Genomic DNA, 27315 nt, shown 5'->3' on the forward strand with positions numbered 1-27315 from the left:
ACTGATGTTGGGAGAGTCCAGTGGTCTATTTTGAGTGGTATAATAAACCCTGAGAGGACCTCTCTCAGACTCTGCCTTTCACTAATACCATCAGATTACCATGAAGGCATATTCAGTTTTTGGCACAGCTCTAAAGCATAGCTTGTCACTCTTTCTGTAAAATTCACAACAAAATTATGGGGGGAAATTGTTATATTCATACGATTATCCTATTTCTCCAGCTACATGTGTGCTTCTCCAGCTACTTCAAGACATTCATTGATCTCCTTTATTAGTTGTCATATAAAGTCAATATTTATTTTATTAGTCAAGCCATGAACTTATCTACGGTGATATTCATTTAGCTACATTTCATTCACTAAATGGGAAATACATTTCTGAGTGGATCAATAATGCTTTGTAATTCCTTAACTCTTGTTCAGATTTGTTATCATTGTGGGTCTAAATAAAAATACAGGCATCAGTCCAACACAGCCACATCTATAATTGAGAATGATGTGTGGCAGAGTAACAGTAAATCTGTAACTGGAGCTCTGGCACATTCCAGGCTGTAAATACCCAGAGATAGATGGAGAGAGAGAGAGACAGTGGGGAGAAGAGAACAAGATGAGATACCCAGTGCCTAAAAGAGAAAGAGTGAGAGGTGCTGAGTGTTCTGACAGCTGATGACCCTGCATAGTCATAGCCACTGACTGTGTTGTAGATGGTGTGGCTCTTGTGTATTTTAGATTCAGAACAAAACTCACAGAAGAGGGACTTGAAATTTATACACTGTACCCCCATTATTCAAAAAGAGTGAAATAAGCCTTTCTGATGTAACAATTTTATGTCCTAGACATTATCTTTATTTTATATTTTGATTATAATTTTATAAATTAAATGAATATAATTTTATATATAACATAAACAAACAATGAGCAGTATATTTTTTCAGTGTATTTAATATTTTTTAATGTTATCATGTGTATAATAATAAAATTATTCCTAGCTTATTCCTAATGTTGGGGTAATGTGAAGTAATCAGCAATCATATGATTTGTTCATGCTTTTGTTATGCCGGGTTGGAGTTTTACACTGATTATCTGTCATGGTCTAGGGACCCCCTGAATTAGCCTTAGCCAGCCTCTGGCCATACCATGTATAAAACTCTAGCTCCGCCATTGTTAGGGATACAATAGCTTATCACTGGAGCAATACCCTTAAAGGGATAATTCACCCAAAAATGAAAAATCTGTCATTAATTACTCACCTTCATGCCGTTCCAAACCCGTAAGACCTTCGTTCATCTTTGGAACACAAATTAAGATATTTTGATAAAATCTAAGAGCTTACTGACCGTTTTGCAATGCAAGAAAGAAGTTAATTTGTGTTCCGAAGATAAATGGTCTTATAGTTTTGGAATAACATGTGGTGATTTTTCATTTTTGGGTGGATTATCCCTTTGAAAGGTCATCTTTGTATCTTATTTACAGGTTTATATCAGTACCTTAATGGTAAATGTTGCTATTTTAAGGTACCAACATGCACAATTTAGATAAAGTAGATAAGATACAATGTTTTCCATTTAAGGGTACAGATATAAGCTGTTGTACTCTTAAAGGTACTTTTTTCTGATAGTGTATATTCAGAACCATTGTAAGAAATAATGCCATATGCTGTACGGTACATCATACCTTCTCCAAGGTCCAGCACAGCAAGGACAGCACTGGTTCTAGATTCACCCAGGTGATTAACGGCCACACAGGTGTAGAGGCCTCCATCAGTTTGCTTGCAATCTCGTATCCACAATCCGTCATAATCCTCATGATCTTTTATCAAAGGGTCGTCATTATGGTACCAGTGCAGTGTGGGTCTTGGGTTGCCTCCCACAGATACCCTCAGTCGGACATCACATCCTTCTGCAACAGCAGCCCACTTCAGCTTTCGGAGGAACACAGGTGGCGCTTCAACTGGGGACTGCTCCGTCAATGTTTCTTGGGTCGGGGAAATTATGGAGCTTGAGTTCCTCTTCACCAGCTCAACTTTTTTCATTGTGATTATTATATTGAGCAACACAGTTAAACTTAATCTTTTGCACTGAGGCAAATCCTTTGGTGGCCACTGACTTCTTGAGATATTATATTCCCCAGTTTGTTATAGGCTGACATGATAAAACTAGTCTGTAATCTGCAAAAATAATTCAAAGCAATATTATTTTGAAATTGAGCAATTGTTAAAAATATTTAATTGCTGACTGTCTGATCAGAAACTTATATAAACAAATATAAAATGATAATGTGCACATAACATTAAAATACAGCTAGATTTTAATTTCATGTAGAATATGGAACTGTATACTTCAAAGGCAAATTAAGCCCTGTCATACCTCCTTGTAATAAAATCCAATTAACAATAAAAAATAAAAATAAAAATATATATATATATATATATATATATATAGAAAGAGAAATGTTTACCCCAACACGATGCCTCTGAATACCTTCATTAACTGCAGCTTAATCTTTTAGCCTTCTCAGGATCATGTAGTATTAGTCCAGTACCAGGGTCTGTTTATACAAGAGAGGGTAATAGAGTGTTCCTTTCCTCTTTTGGATTGTGACCCTCTCTCCCAGCAATCTACCAGCACGTCACACGGCCCCTTGCTGACTAGATGGTAGTGTAGCTCAAGTCATTTAAAGATCTAACACATTCCATTCTCTCTTCTACCCCCCTTTATCTTTCCTTCCATGCCCTTTATACTACACTGACTGTCTGTAGAGGTGACAGGTGACTACTACCAGCTGCTACAGCTGGAGAAAGGATATAGCTGGACATTCGCAAAGCTTCCTGTAATGCTTAAATTATGAGATTTGAGTGTTTAATACGGTCATAAGATTTTTCAAACACAGATGTTACTCCAAAATTAATTTTCAGTGGCAATCATTTGAGAAAAAAATACTTTTGCATGCATGATGGCGTAGATACAGCATCTACCAGCAGGGTCTAACTGTTGACACTGATGTGAGATTTAGTTCATCTACTTATGCTTCTGATGTTTTTGGGAAGCGCAGCCCTATTTGAACACTGTGAGCCATGTGTCAGCAGCAAACGCCGTCTGTGATTGATTGGTTCTGTCTTTCAGCATGAGTGTGTTCCGATAATAGCTCTATCCAACACAATTATTCGCTAATATCGTATATTTTTCCACTTAGAAGCTTTTTATGCACTGAAGTTCTTGATAAATAAATAAAGTTAATGGTTAAAAAATGCACTTAAGAATCAATATTTTTATAGGATTCACGAGGGCGTACATCTGAACACTGCAGGTATGACCGACATATACTGACTGTGTCTCTTTCTACAAACATACGTAGACCTTCATATAAAGACACAAGTGGCAAAATGGACTACTATGAAGCATGCAGACATAAAGGCTATCGTGATCAAAGTCCTAGGAAGTTACAGGACTGTGGACTCTCTGGATCGTTCTTGTTGTTCTGACTGTGGTCAGGGCAACAGGTCTTTTGGACAGCTTCTCACCAAAGCGACAGAGTCATTGGTCCCCAAGTCCTGAACATGTGCGTTTCCAGTCGCCTTCACATGTTCCTCAGAGCCAGGGAAATTACTGGTAGTAACAATGAGGGCCAATAGCCAACTGCTGCTGACACCAGGCCCATTGGTAACTTGGTTGAACATCATGTTACTTCAGACACCCCACATGGAAAAAACCTATATGTGGCATATATGCACGCATATATGAAACCTATATGCAGTGTATATGCACATATATGCTGCATATATGCACATATATGATAATATATATGCTGCATATATGCGCATATATGCGTATATATACTGCATATATGTTGCATATATGCCATATATACTGCATATATGCGTATATATACTGTATATATGCTGCATATATGCGTATATATGCCACATATAGGCAAAATTGAGGTGCATATATGTGCATATACAGGAAATATAGGTCTCCTGTATTGCTTCTTCATATCCACATATAAGCCCTATACATACAAGATATGTCTTCTATATAGCTAATGGCAGGATCTGGTCATTTTGTAGCTCATATCCCATTTTTGACTGTCATACATGATGCCTAGCTCATATTTTCTATTATCAAGGCAAAAACTAAGAATTAACGAAAAAAATTATGCAAGAACTTATGTATGTGCGATTCAGTGCGAACATGTGAAATTTGCATCACATGTAATTGGCATGTTATGGAATTTAACTATGGCAATATATTAACATGAAATACAGAGCCGGACAGTAACGGAGTACATTTACTTAATTTTGAGGGATCTGTACTTTACTCGAGTATCATTTTTGGGGAGTACTCATGACTTTACTCAACTACATTTGAGAGGCAAATATTGTACTCTTTACTCCGCTACATTTCTATCCATAACCGTAAGTACCCGTAACTTCTTCGGCCCCGTCCACACGGAGACGGAACCGCGATATTTTTTTCCTTCGTCTCAAGAAATATCCGCGTCCACACGAAACCAATGAAGTATACATGCCAGACCAGCATGTGGCACTGTAATTCTGCCACAGAGATACACTTAAAACGGAGAAGAAGATATGGATTTGCTGCGCGTGGTACACAAACGAACATGGAACAATAATTTATTAAACCCGTGTTAATGTTAGCGTTCAGTGTTTGTTTTTGTTGCTGTTACGTGATGTAGTGGTGTTTGACTAGGGGCGAGACGTGGGCTGATGACGCCATATTTTCAGAAAATGTACGGATTCGCCGTCGAGAAGAAACGCAAAAGCGGCGTTTTTCAAATATATCCACTCTGGGACCCGATTTCAAAACATCGGTTTCACTCTTCCAAAACACCAGATCCGTGTGGACGAAAACGCCTATCCGCAAAATAATTTGTGCTCCGAAAAAAAAGAGGAAAAAATAAAAAATCTCAGACACCCTATCAAACTTCATTGGATAGTGCAGGAAGGAAGAAGAAGAGGAGGAGGAGGCGGCGGAGGAGGAGGAGGAGGAGGAGGAGGAGGAGGAGGAGGAGGAGGAGGCGCGTCATGACAGACCTTCAAAGAATAATAAAGAAAAAAAATTTCTGTTCAGTTTTTTGTCTTATTTTTGTTCTTGTACTTTTTGATTGTTCTTGTAAATACATAATGTACATTTCTATATTTTGGACTTTTATTTATGTTGCCTAGCAGGTTTTTTGTCTTATTTTTGTTCTTGTACTATATTTTTTGTTTTGTACTATTTGATTGATCTTGAGTAAATAAGTAATGTACATTTCTACATTTTGGACTTTTATTTATGTTGCCTAGCAGCTATGGATTTTAGTTTTACTATTATAGGTGAATAGGAAAATATATACGTGCATATATGTACATATATATGTTCAGATATATGTACATATATATGTGTGCATATATGTACATATATGTACATATAATATAGGAAAACGGCAAATTTTATATATGTCACATATATCAAAAACATATATCAAAACCTATATTGATACATATATGTTTATGCAGGTTTTTTCCATGTGGGACTGCTCAGTTCATGACAAAATTTACATTTACATTTAGCTGACGCTTTTATCCAAAGCGACTTACAATTGCTATATATGTCAGAGGTCGCACGCCTCTGGAGCAACTAGGGGTTAAGTGTCTTGCTCAGGGACACATTGGTGTCTCACAGTGGATTCGAACCCGGGTCTCTCACACCAAAGGCATGTGTCTTATCCACTGCGCTAACACCACCCATAAATGTATCACTTGTAATTGAGGACACAGTAGTTCATGTGGTTGTTGATACTGGTGCTTATAAATAAAGATGAGTGTCTGAATGTCTACTGCTTTACGTAAAAGACCTTTGGTCTTCATACCTCTGACACTACCTGGTGACACTTTAGATTCAGTCGGTACTTTGTCAGCTGATGTCACTCTGGGAAAACGTACAATGTCACTCTCACATACATTTCAAGTGATCAGAAATTGCTCATAAGCCCATGTACTTGTGTATTGCCCCAGGTAAACCTAAAGCTTATCAGGTGGTCATTCCTGACATTCTCATTCAGGATGCTTTACATTACCCCTGTGCTGGACACTACAGCACTGAATGCACACTCAAATGAGCTAAGAGTTTGTGTTTTTAGCCAGAAATGAGAACGGCCAGTATTGTGAGTCACGTGAAGCTTGTGAGTCTTGGAAAAAGCCGGTTCCTCAGCGTAGGGCGTCTCTCTAGTCAATTAGTTCTGTGAGACCTTTTCAGTTTGTATGTACTGATATCACTGAATTGCCAGTCACGTCCAACGGAAATAGGTACTGTATGTGTTAGTAGTGCAAGATCATTACCAAATATGTCAATGCATATCCTATTGTAGACAAAAAGCCAGTAAAGTAGCACATCTTCTGTGTGACCCGAACACGGTGTTCCAGAGGAATTGCTTTCTGATCAGGGGCAGCAGAATGTGTCAGAGATTTTCAGGACCTTTGCAAGAGACCAATAACAAGAGAGCTACACCATACCATTCTTGTGGTAATTGAATGGTAGAACGGTTCAATAGAACTTTAAAGGTTCAGTTAGCCAAAGTTATCTTTCATAGTGATGGTGAATGGGACCAGTATTTATCTGCAGTATTTTGATTAGCACTGGTTACTCCCCATTATTCTCCACACATGGACAGCTTGCTGTGGACATCCTACAGACTTGCAGTTCAACTCTAGTCAGTCGCATTGAAACTGTGTTCCAAGAAGTACTTAACACTGGTGATGATCAGAGACTCAAGTGTGATTACTACAGTACTTTAATCGATATGAGAAATTCAGACCTTTCAAAGTTGGTGATCTAGTGTGGATGAATGATCCAACCACACAAAGAAACAAACTTGACCCTAAATGGAAGGACCATATCGAGTGGTTACAGTGGACATGAATCGTCCCACATAGCAAATGTCTTCTGGCCCAGATCCGGGCCAAACAAGCACTTTTCCCTTGGCACAAGTGCCGCAAAGAATGACGGCCCTGGAGTGGCCCAGAATTGGATTAAAGACAAGGACCACACATAGGGCCGCAACTGGCCCTAATCTCAGCCAGTTAATACCCCCTTAACTGGCCCTAAACTGGTCCAAAACAGGTTTTATTGTTGGTGTCAATTCTCAGCCTTAAGTAAACCAGAATCCCCAAATCTGAGCCAAACCTGAGCGTTATATAGCCCAGACAGCAAGTAGTTTCGGGCCAGATGTGGGCCGAATCTGGGCTGAAACTGCTTGCTGTCTGAGAATACAGAATCTTAATATTTCATATTATTGCAATGTGTATTACTATAATCACCATTATTCATTTTGTGACATGCTTTGATCCCAGACAGCAACATAGTGTTGGCCCAGATCTGGCCCACATCTGGCCTGTGTGAAATCCATGCGGTTTGTGTAGACACAAACTATGCCATGAAAGTACATTAAACTGAATAGAAAATCAGACTTAAAACCCACAAATCATGTAACTGTGCAATGAAAAAAATTATTGCATTGATTTTTCTATTTATTTTTATAAAGAACCAATCAACCAATAAAGAGTGAGTGAATAAAGTATACAGTCTACAAGAGAAACGTAACAGATAGACACATGTAACTTAATCATAAGAATTTATTACAGATGTGTCACAGAGCAATACCACAGTAGTCCAAATGACGATGCATTTCAGTTGCAGTCCTCTCTGGCAGAATATAATAGTAGTGCGAGGAGCAGTGCATAATTTAAGTTGTTATACTCTGAAAATACTATCCCGATCCACTCCGTCAAGGCGTGCATTTTTCATTCAAAATACCCATCTCCTGAAACACGGCATGTCGCAATCTAAGATGAAACTGATGAGAGCCAATGAGCGTTTGATATCGCTGCCGTAAAACTTGTTGTAAAACTTCTTAAAGGCAGATTTTTTAATTGTTACTATAACTACAGAGGAAGGAGATACATATAGCCGATGAATAGTTTGAATTTGGATCTGTACCTCACACCAAGCATCACATGGATACAGAGGATTTAAATAAAAAATAAGATACTGTGATGGTATTTTTATTTAATACTTGTGCATGACAGCATTCTAATAAAAATGATGTGCCCCCACTCTCTAGATCAGTGTGTTTCCCATGGTAAACCAAATAAATATTACATGATAATGGTTAAATGATCTCTCTCTCTCTCTTCATGTAAGGATTCTAAGATTATTTGTACCAAGATAATAATATAAAATTTAATACAATTATAAGTAAGTGCAGTTTATGCACTTGACTGATTTTCTTAATTTTGAAATGATAATGTTTCATTCTGTGTAGACTTGCCATTTCAAAGACTACATTTTAACATTACTACACTTTATTTAAATGTATGTGATCATTTAAACATTATCATGCAATATTGTATTTATCTTCTTTATCTTGGGTCACATAGCCTGATTTGGGCCACATATTACTGGACTGATCTGGGCCACACTTCTCCCACCAACAATCGGCCCTCATGTTGTTTGCTGTGATCCACGCCGTGCCATGATTGCCACACATGGCCCAGCTCTGGCTGAAAGGGTACATGCCATTGCCAACAGGAGGCCAGCAGTGTCAGCTTGAGGCCACATTTGGGCCAAGTCCGTTTGCTATGTGGGGTGTAATTTATACAATACTGAACTTGAGAAATGTACATGCAGATCCCAAGGTTGTTCACTCTGAATGTTTGAAGCCTTACAGGTTACATTTGTTGGAGAGAATAGGGCCCAGTACTTCCCTCTGTTCCTCATGTACGTAGACCTTCAGGTCACATGTCACGAGTTTTACATTCTGTGCAGCAGCCTCTACAATTGGTTGAGCAGGCCTCATCAGTATTTGGGGAGCACATGGATACAAACTGTTTGATATTGTCTGTTGGTATGTTATTTTATGTTTCCTCTAGAGTTTGGGACATTAAAGAAAAAAAGGGAGATTTATTTGTTCTTTGTGTATCTGAAATGAGGACAAAAGAAATGAAAACCCTGACCCTTTGGCCTTAAAGAAATAGTACAGACAAGTATAAATACGACTTCTACACTCTGTGGTACAAATATGACACTCATCCCCACTGCTCTGAAACATACCAGATACTTTGTAACCAACCAACACCATTGTTTGTGTGTGTGTGTGTAGACATTGAATGAATGTTGCCTGATTCGTTGGTTAAAGATAGCAAGGTCTAGCACATGATATGATTACAAAACAGTGTAGTATAATAGTGGAATGGAACATGGGCCTTATGTTGTGTTGAAGCATAATAAATACATAAATAAATATATACGATTATGTAAATGTGCTTTTATTCCAAAAAAAAAAAAGATCAGTATGAGTTTTTCTTCTATCCAGTTTCACATAAAGTTCAAATCATACAAATTAAGGGTACTATATAATATTTCATACATTATGCAGACTGCAAAACTGATCTTTTCCTGAAAAAAAAAAATAAATAATAATAATAATGCTAAGCCATTTGCAAACTACACTACCTACTTGTAGGTTTAGCCCACCTGCTGGAACAGTGCGGAAAGCTTAGACATCTTCTACATGTATCCTGTTAATATTATGATGCATATTATGTTATTTTGACTGTTTAAAAGTAGAAGAAATCTATATGTACTGCACCCCTTAGTACAATGGTCAAAATCTAACAAAACTAAGGTGTTTGCCAAAGACTAAAAAAAAAAAAAAAAAAAAGACTGTCGACATTTAAAATGGTCACTCAGCTCATTAGCTCAGAGAAACCATTATATATTTGCTATGTTTAATATCAATCCCAAGATCTGATCTTCACCATTTATATTCTGGTGGTGTATCTGAAGTGGCAAGTGGCAGAACTGATCTTCTATATTTAAGAATAGGCCTGCCAAGACACTGGCAAAGCACAAGACAGAGACATTTGCACATCCAAGGTCAAACATTTGATAATGTATTATCTTGTTTGTTCTTTTCAAGCTCACATTTTATACTGTGGGAAAGCAGGTGTCATAGTATCCAAACTGTCAGAAGAATCTTACAGAGGACAAAGAATAAGATTCAGCCAATATAAAGAGTTTTGATGCGAGGCATCAATAAAATTATCAAGAATATATAGTCATTACAGCCAATACGGAGCCCCTATCCAGACACAAAATAATATAGTTGAAATGTAAAAACCTTGTTTTATTGATTGATTGGCATGTAAATTTTTTCTTTCTTTATTTTTTTATTTTTTTATGTTTCACAGTAATAAACAAGTCATACAAAAAAATTGAGTAATGGAACATGGAACAACATGACGGTGAGTTAATGATGACAGAGTAAATGATGACAGAATTGCAATAACATCACATTCACATAATAAATATTATAGGCCTCTGAATTTAAGATAAGTTAAACACTTGAAGCAGGCCGGAGGAATAAAAGCATGATCAGCTTTTGTGTAAATCTACTTTCTGACCATTTAAAAATCATTCTGTTATATTGTGTCAATTCCCTTCAAGGACAAGGGAATGGGGGAAGAAACCGACTCAAAGGATTGTAATCTCAAAAGCTGTTTTGTCCTGTCTACACTATGATAGTAGGAACCCAAACAGTGGTTGCCATTTGTTGGAGTGTAACAAAAAACAATCACAGACTTTTTCTACCAGACGGATCTGCAAGAGAGAGTTTGATTTCAGCTTTCTCATGAAACAGTGAATCAGAAGGGTTTAGAGATTTCTTTAAGAACTTGCTGTACATATCTTTGAAAACCTTCTATACAAATCACTTTTTGTTTTTGAGCCTGCAATTTTCAGTCTCTGATTTTAACCTTAGTTTTGAGGATGTTTACCCTGACCAGCTCTTTGCCTTCATTTGCTTGTGCACTGATTTTGTGGGCTTTGTTGTCACCTCCTGTGGTCCAGGCCTGCCAAGGAGATGAATTACCGCGTGACATGGTGCTTTGCTGGCTGAAAAGACGGATCCTTGACGGTTTGGGGATGGATGAGCCTCCTCTGCCAGTGCTTCATCTGCCAAAACAGCAAGCAGTGAACAAAGTTGTGCATCACGTAGCTTCGCGAATGACTAGGGAGACAAGAGTGGAAAGAAGACACCATCAGGAGACCTCACAGGTCATTCTGTTCCCAAGCTCAGGTGAGCTTGTCTCATGTCCAGTATTTATATGAAAAACATTAATGTCTAACATCATGATAGTTGGTAGGATTCTTGGCTCCTTGTATGATTATGTATAGTCATAATATTTTTTAAGTGGAATTCATACATACAATAGCTTTAATACACTTACTGTAATATACATATTCTAAAAGCATGCTTTCAATTTCTGACTTAAGTCTGTGATTTGATTTGGGTGGAGGGATGGTAGTAGTTTGGCATAATTATTGTTATTTCTTTCAGCTTAGCTACTTATAAATATTTGAAAAGCGTTTCTAAGTAAAATCGAAGTTGTGTGAGACAACACAGAAAAGGGGTAAAAACAGCTACCCTGCTTATTGATACGGGTGGTGCAAACAACATTAAGGAACATATAGAATTGTTTTTTTTAAATGGTGGATAATTTGACATTTTTGTGACAGGACAAGATTAAATTGTAAAATATCATATGATGTGACTCTCCAAAAACCTAATGATATTTATGAATATATATATATATTTAAAATTGTCAACGTGTATACTTAAGTTTTAAATGTGGGAGGGAAATATGGTATTACTTCTGATAGTGACAGTGACGCCACATGGCATTTTTTATTGAAAATTGTATAAAAGTTTTTCAAAACCATATGACACCAACATTAAATGAAAAATACACTTCTAAGAATTTGCTGTCTTAAACTAGATTTTTTAAAAAAGATTTTATTTATTTATTTATCATAGACACTTGTCATTGACCCACTTAATACTGAAATCACAATCTTTTTTTTTTCTTTTTCTTTTTTTAAACAAAGATGCTATTTTGACAAGTGAACATAGTTTCAAATGCTGTACATTCTGACTTTTTATTAACTTTCAGAGTCTACATGCAAGGACATCCTTGATAACTCATCTGAGGCTGCATCTGGTTACTTTACTTACTACTTTCAGCCCTCTCTGGACAGCCAGGACTCCATCATCACTTCTGCCCACTTCTGGTTCTATGCTGGAGAGGCCATAGCGTCTAGCAACATTTCAGCGCCCCTTTTCATCCTTACCCCTTACCATGAGCTGCTCCAAGCATCTGTAAGTCCAGTCAAACGCTGCACTGATGGCTGGACCACCTATAAGTTAGACCTCAATCTCCACATTGCCATGGCTATAGGCCCTTTCATGCTGCAGGTCCGTTGCCCATCCTGCAGTTGCTATGATTCAGAAGATAAAACACCCTTTTTGCACCTTCACACCCGTTCAAGTGGCCCCGACCGCTCTCGCAGAGCACCCAAAATTCCATGGTCACCAGCTGCTATCGAAAAGCTCAGGAGACCTGCTTCTGATGACACTGATTGCAAAAGAGAACAGATAGAAATCTCCTTCGAGGACCTTGGCTGGGATAACTGGATTGTACATCCTAAAGCCTTCACCTTCTACTACTGCCATGGCAACTGCTCTAGCGCTGAGCGCACTACTACCCTTCTTGGCATCAACCAGTGCTGCGCTCCTGTTCCAGAGAGCATGAAGTCTCTCCGTTTCACCACCACCTCAGATGGGGGATACTCATTCAAGTATGAGACCCTGCCTAACATCATACCAGAAGAGTGCAACTGCATCTAAAACTCTACCGTGGCTGAGTTTAAGATTATCTGTAAAGTGCACTTTTTCTTTTTTTTTTTTTTACAAAAATCTGCAATTTTAAATAAATGATCAAAGCAAATAATGTGTGCATTAAATCTGTGTGAAAGATATATTCTCTGTTTGTAAATGTAACTTTATCAAATGCTTAACTTCAGTAACATTACAATTTTGTTAATGCACAAACAGCAGTTTTCTGAAAAACCTTGCTCAGTAATGTTTATCAAACATACACAACAGTTAATTTCATGTAAGACAATTTGTACTAAATTAAACAGCCATTTACAGAGAAAGGCATCTTAACCTTGTATACTAAGCTCTTTAAAAAAATTATGTTAAAATACTTAAATTGCACATTACCCAGATACTGTATCTATGACAATAAATAATAAATGTTTAAAAATGGACCCATCATTATTATGGAATATTTATCCACTTTTACTCTAATAACAGCTGTTCACCCGGGTAGCCAAATGAGAAACTGCAGGGGGAAAAAAGTATATATAATCTTCCGTACATCAAAAAACTATTTAAACACTTTTTTTATCTAGGTCATCATTCAATTGTGTTACTGATTAATAATGAATCTCAAAATTTTGTAAAAAAAAATGTGTTAAATGCTGGTGATTATTTAGCAGAAACTTACTTTAAAACATGCTGAAAAATAAATTATTAGCCCCAAAAGGCATGTTGGGTTTGCACAGGGACATTGTGAAAATGAATATCTGTACTATGATTTAAACACAGGAATTTTGGCTTATCAGTCCAGATCAGATTTTTTTTTTTGCAGTTCTATCACACCCTTTATAAGACAAATGCTGAGGGTAAGAAACAAAGGACAATTTTTTTCTTTCTTTCTTTTTTTTTTAAGAGGCATCAAACAGTGTTGTAGTGCACTGATGCACCCATGGATTTAGATTTTTATGTCTAATATCAACATGACAACCACTGTAAGACGGGATCTAATAAATACAGGTATTAACAGGAATTTCTAGGCCCTGGCCCTGGAGTCATTTATTCATTTAGTAAAGGAGGTTATAAAAAAATTGTTAACAAACAATAACAGTCTTCATTTCATACGAGTCCACATTTCAGACATATTTGTCAAAGTACTATTCTTTTGCTAAGATGTAAACTTTGTAAATCATCTCTAAACCAACAACATGTATGTTAGACCCTATTCCATCTAAGCTCCTAAAAGAGGTGCTTCCAGAAGTCATAGATCCTCTTCTGACCATCATTAATTCCTCATTGTCAGTAGGATATGTCCCCAAAACCTTCAAACTGGCTGTTATTAAGCCTCTCATCAAAAAAACACAACTTGACCACAAAGAACTAGTAGAACTAGTAGACCACAAAGAACAATAGACCGATCTCGAATCTCCCTTTTCTGTCCAAGATACTAGAAAAGGTAGTATCCTCACAATTATATTCCTTCTTTGAGAAAAATGGTATCTGTGAGGATTTCCAGTCAGGATTTAGACCGTATCATAGTACTGAGACTGCTCTCCTTAAGAGTTACAAATGACCTGCTCTTATCATCTGATCGTGGTTGTATCTCTCTATTAGTGCTATTGGATCTTAGTGCTGCATTTGACACTATTAACCACGACATTCTTTTGCAAAGACTAGAACACTTTGTTGGCATTAATGGAAGTGCATTAGCATGGTTTAAATTGTACTTATTTGACCGCCATCAATTCGTAGCAGTGAATGAAGAGGTATCATATCGATCACAAGTGCAGTATGGAGTACCTCAAGGCTCAGTACTAGGGCCGTTACTCTTCACGCTTTACATGTTACCCTTGGGAGATATCATCAGGAAACATGGAGTTAGCTTTCACTGTTATGCTTATGATAGTCAGCTCTATATTTCTTCGTGGCCTGGTGAAACACACCAATTTGAAAAACTAATGGAATGCATAGTTGATCCAGTATGTATCCAGTACACCCAGATCCAGTATGTATCCAGACCAGATGGTGGATCAGCATCTAGAGAGGACTTCTACAGCGGAAACCAGGACAACTAGAGCCCCAGATACAGATCCCCTGTAAAGACCTTGTCTCAGATGACAACCGAGACAAGACCACAGGAAATAGATTCTTCTGTACAATCTGACTTTGCTGCAGCCTGGAATTGAACTGCTGGTTTCGTCAGCTCAGAGGAGAACTAGCCCGCCAACTGAGCCTGGTTTCTCCCAAGGTTTTTTCTCCATTCTGTCACCGATGGAGTTTTGGTTCCTTGCCGCTGTCGCCTCTGGCTTGCTTAGTTGGGGAAACTTCATTTGATTCACTTCAATGATTGCACAGAAACTATTTTAAACCGAACTGAGATGATGACATCACTGAATTTAATGATGAACTGCCTTTAACTGTCATTTTGCATTATTGACACACTGTTTTCCTAATTAATGTTGTTCAGTTGCTTTGACGCAACACATTTTGTTTAAAGCACTATATAAATAAAGGTGACTTGACTTGAGTTAAATATTACTTGGGTCAACAATAATGTACACAAATAATGTGCATCTATATAATGTAATTTCAACATCTAAATACCAGTTTCCCATAAATCCCATGTAAACCACAGGTATTTTGCATATGAAGTAATGCAATAGTATGTTGCATAAATTATTTATTTTTTTAACAGTAAATACAAAGCATGACACCTTATAATTAACAATTCAGTAATTTTCCAGGTTCTCATATATATATATATATATATATATATATATTAAATGTGGTCAGATGCACGTGCATTGCCATAACTTTATTCAAAATTTCTAAATACAAAATCCTCAAAATGCATATCAACAAGACAAACAGACAACATTTGTTGTGCCCTTGCTACCATTCGAAAAATGTCTTCCCACAACCTACGATATTTACATACAGGAAAATGTTCCAAAAATATTAGACCACACAGGACTTTACTCCAATCAAAAAGCAACATAACACAAAACACAAACACTTCTGTTTTTCCAGACAAAGACAAATACAGCTTTCATTTCATTGTAATAATCTGAACAGGATGATCTGTGAACTTTGGCTAAAGGCTTCAATCAATACTGATTTGCTAAAACTGATAATAATGAACAGTATTTATAAATATCTTCACCAACACAGGGAATGGGTCTTTGTTCTCATGCTGTTGTTAAAATACACTATAAACAAATATAATTGCTTGGTAAAAAAAGGTACAGTAATGTGGAATATAAGAGCTGGTGTTTCTCTAGTCTTTAAATTTTGGCAGCTATGGTTTTAATACTGTTAGTAATACTTCTTCTGATATGCATTTAGAGGAGCATACAAAATCATGTCAATAATAATCCCAGCCTTGAGTTGGAGTATTCAATGCAAGATGAACCGGAAATCTTTTCAACAACTGCCCACCAAAAATAACATCACAGCCAGGAGTTGGAAAGCTGTTAGTCTCTTCAAGCATGACCCTCTTTAAAAACAGAAAAGGAAAGTATATATATTATTAAATATCAAAAAAAACAAATTGTGCACAAATCACATTAAAATATAGCAATTTACTGTACAACGAGCTACACTTCAGATCTGACTGGAATTAATGATTTATATTTTATGAACAAAAGAGTTTAAATATAACTTAGGCCCAATCCCAATTCTACCCCTTCCCCTTCTCCCTACCCCTCCGTTTTGCACGTTCGCGTGAAGGGTGTCTCAATTCCCTTTTGGTTGGAGGGGTAGGGGAAAGGGGAAGGGCCAGATAGCCTTTCAAACGAAGATTTTTCAGGACCACACTTCAAACGAAGGGGTATGAATTATCTCGGCAACATGGCTGCTACAGCGAACAAAAGGACACATAAATGGAAGCCTTTTTGGCATAAATAAAGATTTTAACGAAAAGTAATCATTTGTTTTATGTTACATTCAATTGTGAGTTCATATTAATGGTCATGTTACTCAAAGAAATGTTTGCAGAAAATCGCTGTTTGCTAACGTCATATCATTACAGACTGCACGATAGTGCCACAGCATATGTCTGATCAAGGTGATAACTGCCGTAGACATTGACGGGGGCTAATCCCCCCCAATAATTAGAACTCGCTAAACCATTTTCTCAAATATTGCCTATTCAAGAGAGAGAGAGAGAGAGAGAGAGAGAGAGAGAGAGAGAGAGAGAGAGAGAGAGAGAGAGAGAGAGAGAGAGAGAGAGAGAGAGAATGAAAGTTGCATGTATTCGCGTCTGTGCGTTTCTCTTTTTGGAGGGAGTTTACTTAAAAACAGCGATCCAGGTTCATTCACTTCTGGATGTTCGTAAGGTAGGCCTATGGTGGATATGAGATATTACTTTTGATTTCTTAAACATTTGCGTTTAAAATCGCTTTTAATTGTAATAATGCTTTGGTCATAATCATAGAGAGTGCCATTGCAAATGTGTGCGAATTCAAACACTTATGACATGTTTTATGATATAGTATTCGAATGCTGGTCTTTCAAAGTCTTATTTCGCTTAAAATGAACCATTAAAGATGTATTAAAATAGAGCAGAAATACTTTATTAATGTAAGTAATGCCATTGATGGTTGCATGCATTGCAAAAAAATATAATATTTGTAATCTTTTTCATTAACATTATCAAAGATTAATAGATACTGTGTATTGTTCATTGTTAGTTCATGTTAATTAATACATTAACTAGTGTTTACCAATGACACCTTATTGTAAAGTGTCACCTCTTAAATTGACCTTCATATATTTTTTGGGGACATTGTCAGTGAGAAGAAATTCAGAGAAGAGACTCACTTCATGTGGCTAGAGTGCTGTAATTATCTGTTTTTCTTTCTCTGACAGACTGTTTAGCCCTCAACTGTAAAATTTTCAAATTGACAAAAACTTCAAACTTTCAGGCCATGCTTTCTCAAGCCAAGCCAACCTAAATTTTGACTTGACAAAATTTTTTAATTTAGTTGATGTTAATGCTGGTAAATTAAATCTCTTAAGTAATTTACAGACAAAGCAAATAACACTTTTTCTAACACCATGCTATAATATATTTAAAAATACATTTAAAATATTTTCCTTGTATGGCTCTTCTGCCTTTCTTCAAAATGATTTAATATTGCTTTAGTATTGTTTGTTCTTTTATGTAAATTAGGTGTCGTGAACTGGAGTGCATTGTCTGAACAATACAACCTGAGTTCCGGGAGTCATGTTCTCTGACCCAGTGCCTCCGGTGCAGTGAGATATTTAAAGACTGTCCACCTGGCTGTGTGAGAATCGCAGGAGGAGAGTCCTGTGTGGGTTTTATCCATTCAAAGAATTTGAGGGCTACTGCTTGACTTATTGTTTTATCAGTTATGGAGGTGAATTTCAGATATTTGTGTCATGTCTATAATCTTAATCTATATTTGTATATGCAATTATATTTTCTGTTTTGTTCTTTGAAATAAATAAAAAAAAAGATCACTGTCATCAGTTTTTTTTTTTTGGAGGCACCTTGCATAAAATGGGATGCAGACACTGAAAATATACTGTCAACTGAACTTAAAACTACTTTATTGGCTTAAATGTTTCACATGCAGAATTCCCAAAGCAAAAGAAAAATGTCCAAATTTCTAGTTAAAAAAATAGATAAACAAGAACCATAGCGAAGGAAATATTAAAATAAAGGCAGTGGCTATTACACTTAGAGCAAATGGCTATAGATTACATTTACACTATGTTAAAATAGCAGGATTTTCTGCTATTTATATTACTTATTGCAAATAGTGGCAATTATTTGCACCTCAGTATTGTAGTACATTATAAAACAGTATGCAATAAATGACAGTGTAAATTATAATTTTAATTCAAATTATTAAATGGATGCCAGCATATTAGGACAATAAAGCCCTCCCTCAACTGTCCCTCAAACTGTTTGATTATTTCCTTCGTTTTTATTTAAAATAAATGCTTTTCTGATGTGACTTGAAATTTGAAAAGCTAGGGGAAAAAAGGCAGATTCGGACCGGATCGATTGCATCATATTGTGAACAACACACGTTTTACCATATGCACCATTAGAGCCGACGACTGTACTTTATCTGTTGTAATTTTGACTAGCTCAATAAGAAATATAAGGTGCCATTGAAGTGTAATATTACAATATATAGTGAAGTAAAGTGCAACAGAATGTTAATATATTGTAAGTAAGATACTACACAGATATTACAGACTAAACTTTAAACACGGTTGTTTTCCCCGTCTTTTTTACACCTTAATGTTCTTTAATACTTTAACATTTTATTAGAGTTTTCTTTTAAGTGTGCGCATCGTTTTAATGCACGCACGACGCGAAAACAACTAACGTCATCACGCAATGCAAGCGCATGCGCGGTAAACATACATGATGTACGTATGTGACGTCACCGCGCTACAGTCTGCAGCGAAGGGTGTCTCGCATCAATACAGAACGATAATTAAAGGCTCGAATGCACACCAGTATATTGCCGCGTTTCCACCGAAATTACCCGGAACATTTGTACCAGGAACTTTTTTTCCCAGGAACTTTTTTCCCCCCAGACCTGTTGCTTTCTGCGTTTCCACCGCGGTGTAAAGTACCGGGAAGCTTAGGCAAATAGACTGGTGACGTAGGTATGCACGCGTTTCTCAGTACAAAGTACTCTGATTTTCTCAAAGCTTGTAAAACGATTCATTTATTTAATATTTTTAATTTATTTTGTTAAAGTTTTTGTTTTGTATTATTTATTTACTGTTGCATATGTCTGTTAATGATGCTTTGCACGTAGTGTCACCTCTTTGCACGTGATGTTGATATTATCTGTATTTGTATCTTTGGTACCTTGGCATTAAAAAAAAAAAAAAAAAGTACTCTGATTTTGGACGTGCATCCTCCTCGGTAGTTCAGACTTTGTGCATTCGTCTCGGGAGTGTGATGTCCGCGACGACGCAAGTCCGGTAAATCTGTAAACAGCAGTGTACTTGATAACTTCAGTCAGCTGACCATGGCTACTGCTAATTTCCTCTCTGTATATTTACAATAAAACGAAATAGGATATCAAATACCACTGCCTCCTTTCGTTTTCATTTAAACATAATAACAGCTGCAGAAATGTACTTAGTTCAGGGATATGTATATATACGGCCATTACAATGAAACGAAATATTATATAAATTTGCCTTTTTTATTTTCATTTTAACATATAGATAAATTGAATACAGACCAAAGATAACATGTTAGATTTACCCCGCAGCTGAATTATATTTTATGTTTAACCACTAAAGAGACATCAGAGCCAGCGGCACATATCAGAAGGTCTAGCCGAGGTGAGGCTGCTTCTCGGCGGATAGATGATCACTGAGCTCTCGCTGATTGCGTGGAGCTGACCGTCTCTGAGATCGGCGAAACACATTTTTAAATAGGCGCTGTCTTTATAAATAAACCACAGATTTGAGTTTTAAACAACTACATTCTCGCCTGAAATACTTTTAAAATTACATTTCATGACACAATAACAGTAATATTTTGAAAATGTTGATCCGAATAAATGGTGGTTGAACTCAACCAATCAGGATGTTTAGCGCCCAAGTCCCGTCCCCGAAAAATCCGGAACTTTGAAAAAGTACCACCTCGCCAGCAGGGACTTTCTGAGGGGCATTTTTTTACCCAGGACTTTATTTAGTTCCTGGTTCCTGCGGTGGAAACACACTGAGTACCAGGCCAAAGTCCCTAGTTCCTGGGTAAAGTTCCTGCGGTGGAAACGGGGCATACGTGTGTATTGTAAGAGCTAGACGACGAATGATGGCGTGTGACGTCATGGTAGTGTTTTCCCAATCCTTAGGGGAATATTTTCTCCTTTTAGGGGAAGGTGTATAAAATAGAATTGGGATTGGGCCTTATTCACCAGCCAATTTTGCTATTACATTTTTTTACTTCTATCCATAATGAAAATAAACCCAAAGCATAGATTTAAATTGATCATAAAATTATATATTTATTATTACTATTACCATTCATTAAACTGTATCCTACCAGCCTTAACATTTTCTGTGACTTCTATTATAAAACAATTGCTGTATTGAATTTTTTTGCAAAGTCCGGAGGCTCTGATAATGCAACGTGATAGGCTAAATGTGTGGACACATTAGCAATATTTCAGCAAATACTATCATGGGAAAAAAAGATCCACTGTCAATTTCAAACAAAACAGCTTTATGTTAATCTATTTTTAGTTTTACATTTTCGTAAAATCTATGTGGGGAACTTTTTTGCTCTGGCGAAAAATTCCAATTGAAATGACTGGATTTTGCCAACAAAATTTGGCAGAGCAATGGTAAATGTGACCACACTTTTCCTTAATGAGTTAATAGCGTTACCCCCATGATGGTTGATTTCCATCCACTTTTGGTGGGAGTTAATTTCCAATCGTACTTATACAAACATGATGTAAAAAAGGTGTAGCCCAAAACAAACCTTTTTCCTTGGAGCTGACATAGCCCTCCTGAGCTAGGTTGAGTCGGTTTTGCTCAACAGCAATGCTGTTAGAGTCTGGACCACTGCTGCGTGAAGCCCCTACATCCTCATGGTGGTACGCCTGGTCCAGATGTCGCATTTTCAGGTGTCTTTGTAGACCAGTGTTGGCATCATCCAATGACTCCCGTCCCGACTCTCCCACGAATTCAGCCTTAAGCTTGCCAGTGGAGTCCTTTTTCAGGACAGCCTGATATCCCGGGGGTGCACTGGCAAGGCGGTGGCAGATAGTGGATGTGGATGACCTGTGTATGGGGAGCCTCCGAGTCGATCGACTACGAAGAGTGTCCCTCACACCACTAATTCCCAGATGAAGGATTTCCAGCACAGTCAGCGCCAGGCAGAGTATACTGACAACATACATGATGACCAAGAAGATAGTCTTTTCAGTGGGACGTGAGACAAAGCAATCCACAGTGTGTGGGCATGGGCTTCGGGTGCAAATGTACGATGGCACAACTTCAAAACCATACAAAACATACTGGCCAAAAAGGAAGGCTACCTCAAAGGCAATGCGAGAGATCAACTGCAACACATACACCTTCATGAGACCATCTCTCTTGATGCGACGACGGCCGTCATGCTTTGCAGACTTAGCATCGGATGCAGGGGCAGACTTTGCTGCAGCTGCCACTTTACTATCCTTTTCAGAGGGCTCAATCTCCTCCAAGATCATGGGAACTTCATCATCCATTTCGTAAGCCTGGTCATAGTCACGGCTCACACCTCGATGAACCATAGACAGCAGTTTGCGCTTGCGTGGTCGGTATTCATCATCAGCCATTCGAGCGATTTTGTGCATGGCAAAGCCCAGGTACATAATGGACGGAGTGGTGATCATAATGATTTGAAAAACCCAGAATCGGACATGTGATAGAGGGGCAAATGCATCATAACATACATTTTCACAACCGGGTTGTGCAGTATTGCATACAAACTTGCTCTGTTCATCTTGATAGATGGTCTCACCGCCTACCACTGTCAGAACGATTCGGAAGATAATAAGGAGTGTCAGCCAGATCTTTCCCACAAATGTGGAATGGTTGGAGATCTCATCAAGCAAGCGTGTTAAGAAGCTCCAACTCATGTTGCCACCAACACAAGAGACCTGATCTTCAGGAGAAAAAAACAAAAACAAAAAAACGGTAATTGGGATTATAGAGGCATTGAATGTGGAACACACAACTTTACAATTAAAAATGGTTCAAGTAGTCTCTCTTTGAGAATAAACACAGTAACCAATGCATGTCATTAATTGCATTTGTTTAATGCTGTAACACACTTATATTATTATTTGATATCGCAAGTGCTTCATTCTGTTCTGATGATTAATGCTGGAGCTCCAGCAGGTGTCTGTTACAGAACTATAGCTTCTGTTTATCAGCATGCAGCAGTGAACCTCTTAATGGAAATCATTATCAGCCAAATGGGTTAATGACAGACAGTATGTGCCCAATATGACAAAAGTAAAAATGTCTGATACAAAACATTTTCTCTTGACAAAGCAAAAACAAACAAAAAAAACTCTAGTTTAAAACATGCCACATTAGAATAGCACTTGTATTTATAAGAATAATAAAAAAATCATTTAAGAAAATATTTAACAATTCAAAGGTGTAAATGTAAATTAAAACATTAAAGAGTTTTTTTTCTTTCATCATTTGGTTTTATATTATTATTAGGACAATAACTCAATCATGAGAAAATTATTCAATTCATATTTGGTACGTCCTTTAATGGAAATTTACTGAGTAGCTGCATGCCAACATCAACATCAGCAACCCCACCTGTGAGCTGGAGCTTCAAATATAAGGACAAGTCACAGCAAGTCACTACCTGACATAAACCAAGACTGATGATGTTCTTTGGTCAAGAGAAAGCTAGGAGGAGTTGTGAAAAGTCATGGGTGTACTCCGAGAATTGACATTCCATCTCCAATACTGAATCAGTAAAGCTACGAAGTGTTGATTGTATAGTCACGTGTTAGCACAATACAGTGATTATTTAATATCAAATAACAAATAATAACATATAAAGAGTTCTCTCTAAGCTTGTGCTACAGATAGGCCACAGAAGACAAATGCTTGTAGAAACACAACAGTGCATACTTTGCCACATTCTCTGAACTGACTGTCCCTCATCATCCCACAAAATAAATAAAACATGACACACACAATGCAAATAACGTCCGACTATTCAAACTTTTAAAAGGTGAGTGATGTTTTTCAACAAGACCCTTACGGTACAAAGACACATACCAGAGTTAAAGTATAGATTATTATAGCCTATAATAATAATTATTAATATTATTTAAATTAGCTCGACAGGTTTTTAGTTAAGTGACAATCGATTTATTAATCGATATAATAAAGTTCCTTTGGCATACTGAGCTCATTAAACTTTCTTTTTTAAAAGAAAGAAAGAAGCTTTTAAGTTTTATGCGACAACTTTGTATCAACGATAACGAAAAGTTGCTCACGTTGCTCCGGTAAATGCGCAGCAGCAGTACACCTTAAACAGGTAAGAAACAAAAACATTCACATACCTTCGTCTAACAGATGATTAGTGCACCGGTGCTCAGCTGTTGACAATACTTATATGTTTGACCAAACCTCCCACACTAGCGTGTCACCTGTTTTACAATTTACTTCCAACCCCTCGTTTCCACGTTGATACACTGTTTGGAAGCCAAACCACGTGAGCCTTCCATCCTTAGCATCGTTTTCACCTCTTCTACACCCACACACAAGGCCTTTAATCTTGAAACCTGAGCTCAGTCGTTTCCCGTCCAAAAAAATAAATAAATAATAATAATAAAAAAAAAAAAAATATATATATATATATAAAAAACATTCCATTCAGCATCCACCGTAAATATTGATTATAAAATATGAGTTATCAGGAATGATCAATATTTAATATTTAAGAGATACTGTACTGTATATATATACACTCTCCCGATAAAAATCAACAAATGTAAATAAGTTAATATTTCCCCATAAAAGCAAAGTTCATTTATTTACTATAATAAAATATATCAACTAAATATACATTTTAATAGGTTGCATATCTCCAGATGTCTGTCTCAATACTGTTTGTCTTAAAGAGTTTTTCCCAGTCTATAACCTAAAAAACGTTTGTACTGATGAATATTATTTTTTTCTAGTTACAAAATACACTTTTAATTCTACTTCCTTTAATTCAAATTGTAATTATATATCTTGTTTGCTTCATTACTTCAAATTAAATTAAAAATTCAGGAATTTAATTGGAGCAGGCATTCTCAGTTCCTTGTCACATATCAGCATCCAAGAAAAGCAATCTCCAAATGTAACAGGGCCAAGCTGCAACTAAATGTAAGCCATAATGTTAAAGATTTTTCCTCTTTCATTTCACTTAAATATTTCAGATATTTCATTCCTTTTCCCTCACGAACACAAAAAATTGCTTAACATTCTGATGGGAACTATAGGTTTGACAAGTCTCTGCAAGGTTTATGGGATGTTGCAGCAGCTGTCCAGTTGTATGTGTGTGTTTTAATATACATTTATTTATTCAGCATATATCTGATACATCCCATAATAATGTTGAAGAACAAATTCTGAGCGATTTCAAGTTTTCCTTTCTCTTTGGAGTGTTACAAGCTGTTCGTGAATAGATAAGATGCCTAAAGTTGCAAAGACTAAAGTCTCAAACCCAAAGAGATATTCTTTGTAAAAGTTAAGACTCATCCATGCCCTCCAAAAACGCCTCGTTTAAACATGCTCCCACGTCTACTTCACTGTGTGGGAAGATTTGCATAACAACGCCCCAAATGTTCATGCAAAGAAGGTGCAACTTTAAATCTTGCTGTAGTATTGTTGCCTCCACTGCCATGTCATGGAGACTTTGTTTGGCCTTTCAAAAGAGGACACCACTAGATATCAGTGGTTAAATTGTATTTACAACACAGTTCCAGAACAGTTCAACCCAAATATTCACGTGTGTACCGCATTTTATGGAGGACTGTTTCCAGATCCTGGGCTAGTAGAGTACAATGACGGCTGTTCTAACTCACAGACTTTAAGTATGTTTTCAAATTTAAAGAATTTACCAGGACTATTTAAATGCGAGTTTTAAGCAGTGTAGAGTAGCGCTTGTTGTTTGTAGGCACAACGCACTGGATAGCTGGCCAATCAGAGCACACCTCACTTTTAAGAACGATGAGCTTTGTTAAAATTGACCCGTTTCAGAAAGGCGGGTCATAGAGGAAAAACAACAATGTACAGTATCTGGAAAATAATGTTTCTTTTTTTTTTTTTTTACCTTAAACTGCATAAACACATTTCATTACACAAAATAGTGTTCTGTTTAGCAACATCTTTAATAATGTGGAGATGTTTATAATGTTTTTGTCTTTTTTGCCATAAGTTTACACAGCGTGTTGCCATGATTTATTTCATGCTTCACAGTCACCAAGCATAGGAATAGATCACAAAAAAAAATTTATATATATATATATAAAACAATAATAACAAATAGAGAGAAAGAAAGAAGGAAAGTTTCAGACACAGACACAGAACGAGGGGGGCTCTGCTCCCTACTTAACACCGGGCCCCGTGTCAGCTAAGGACGGCCCTGTGCTTGGAAACGGTAAAAGAGCTGAACAGAAATGAGTGGCCAGCAGAAAATGACTGGCTTGTTTTCATGGTGAAATAATTAAAATAAAATATTAATAATAATAATAATAATGACCAACTCACTTATGTGCAACAATCATTCTCAGATATATCTCTCCCTCTGCCATGTATTGGACATAATGAAAAACTATGTAATGTTTAAAGAGTTTATTGTGATTACAAAAATAAAAGTTACTATGATTTCCCTACTGGAGACCAGTACAAAGATGAATAAATACACATTAAATACATTTTACATTGAATGAGAATATGCTTTCAACTTTGTTAACAACATCTACTTATAAAACAAAGCCATTTCACTAATTTTCAAGCCATTTCAATTATTTCAAGAAATGAAAGTGCAGAACATCTGAGTGACACAAACGACTTGGCACAAAACTGCAGGTGGTTGTACTAAATTTCCTCTTAACAGCTATTTGAGGTTTCTTTTGCCCGTGACCATTAGGTTTGAACGTGTAATCACTAGTTCCCTTTTTGTGCTCTCTATACAAGTGCTGGAACAGAATATTGGGGGGAAAAACAACTATAGTTACGCTACACATATATGCTCGTTTTTTTTTTTTTTATAAAATAAAACAAATAAACACGAAACACACGAAAGTCCAAGTTCATTATAGAGAATCACGTGTACCTATACAGTTCATAAATATCTTCAACAGAGTTTCAAATAGTGAGAGGTTATTTTAGATCATTAACATGTTTTAAGTAACATTGCATTAACACCACCAACACTCAAGTAAACCTTTTATTCTCCTGTGATCTGCATAACCCAATTATGAACCTTTCTGAGAGCACACTGAAAGGCTTTTCCCCCTGAGATACAAACACATCTTCACTACCACATTCATACTACTCACACAAACCCATTTGCAAATAAACTGTGTGTGCATGCATAGTTACTGTATGTATTTTAAGTTGTGTTGGTGTTTGTTGGTGACAAAGCCAAAAAGGCACTTTATGCAGCTTTGTTACTGTACAATTAGTATATAGAGGAGACATGAGCGCAACCAAGAGAAAATAATAATGGAATTTGGAACATATGGAGACAAAAGGACAAATAGTCCACATGTACACCAAGACAGTAATACAGATTAAAACCAGTTTAGGCAGGAATCTTCATAATGTAAGGTAGGTGTTTTTCTTTAACACTGTGGCTGGTGGTTACTGCTTGATAGTAGTGAGCTTGACCCCAAACATGGTTTCCCACTGATTTTTGATCCAGTTCACCAGGTCTTGTACCAGCTCTTCATCTTCAGCATGTAAAGACCATGTCTTTTCTTTCTTGGCCATCTGTCAAAAACAAACAGCAAAAACCTAAATTTATTCTACCCATATAGTAGCTTTATGTTACATTCAGACATTTGCTTTAGGG

General features: G+C 36.8%; 4 protein-coding genes across 5 annotated transcripts in view; 1 reads left to right on the plus strand and 3 right to left on the minus strand.

The window, feature by feature from the left end:
* Positions 1–2167, minus strand: part of spega (striated muscle enriched protein kinase a) — a 38282-nt gene extending 36115 nt beyond the window's left edge. The window contains exon 1 of the mRNA XM_059571315.1: positions 1674–2167. Coding sequence (XP_059427298.1) covers positions 1674–2031 — 358 coding nt within the window. The 5' untranslated portion in view covers positions 2032–2167. The remainder of the gene's footprint in view (positions 1–1673) is intronic.
* Positions 2168–10122: 7955 nt separating this feature from the next.
* Positions 10123–12803, plus strand: inha (inhibin subunit alpha). Its single transcript, XM_059571316.1, has 2 exons — positions 10123–11135; positions 12010–12803. The coding sequence occupies exons 1-2, from the start codon at positions 10826–10828 to the stop codon at positions 12741–12743; spliced, it is 1044 nt and encodes a 347-aa protein (XP_059427299.1). The 5' UTR covers positions 10123–10825; the 3' UTR covers positions 12744–12803.
* Positions 12804–15516: 2713 nt separating this feature from the next.
* LOC132161346 (gap junction gamma-1 protein-like) lies at positions 15517–23967 on the minus strand. Of its 2 annotated transcripts, none has more exons than XM_059571317.1 (3): positions 23810–23967; positions 21208–22377; positions 15517–16212 (listed from the first exon to the last, which is right to left on the minus strand). In XM_059571317.1, the coding sequence occupies exons 2-3, from the start codon at positions 22349–22351 to the stop codon at positions 16199–16201; spliced, it is 1158 nt and encodes a 385-aa protein (XP_059427300.1). In that variant the 5' UTR covers positions 22352–22377; positions 23810–23967; the 3' UTR covers positions 15517–16198. The 2 variants fall into 2 exon arrangements, with proteins under 2 accessions (XP_059427300.1, XP_059427301.1); XM_059571318.1 differs by having other exon boundaries at positions 21208–22372; positions 23810–23966.
* Positions 23968–26524: 2557 nt separating this feature from the next.
* Positions 26525–27315, minus strand: part of stk11ip (serine/threonine kinase 11 interacting protein) — a 41860-nt gene continuing 41069 nt past the window's right edge. Inside the window, exon 26 of the mRNA XM_059571319.1 lies at positions 26525–27233. Within this exon, the coding sequence (XP_059427302.1) occupies positions 27105–27233 (129 nt within the window). The 3' untranslated portion in view covers positions 26525–27104. The remainder of the gene's footprint in view (positions 27234–27315) is intronic.

Source organism: Carassius carassius, chromosome 17 (genome assembly GCF_963082965.1).
Source record: "Carassius carassius chromosome 17, fCarCar2.1, whole genome shotgun sequence".
In the NCBI taxonomy this organism is placed as follows: Eukaryota; Metazoa; Chordata; class Actinopteri; order Cypriniformes; family Cyprinidae; genus Carassius; species Carassius carassius.

Coding starts and splice junctions, on each gene's coding strand:
- inha (XM_059571316.1), top strand. CDS start 10,826: ATGTTTACCCTGACCAGCTCTTTGCCTTCATTTGCTTGTGCACTGATT. Junction 11,136..12,009: donor CATTCTGTTCCCAAGCTCAG/GTGAGCTTGTCT, acceptor ATTAACTTTCAG/AGTCTACATGCAAGGACATC.
- LOC132161346 (XM_059571317.1), bottom strand. CDS start 22,351: ATGAGTTGGAGCTTCTTAACACGCTTGCTTGATGAGATCTCCAACCAT.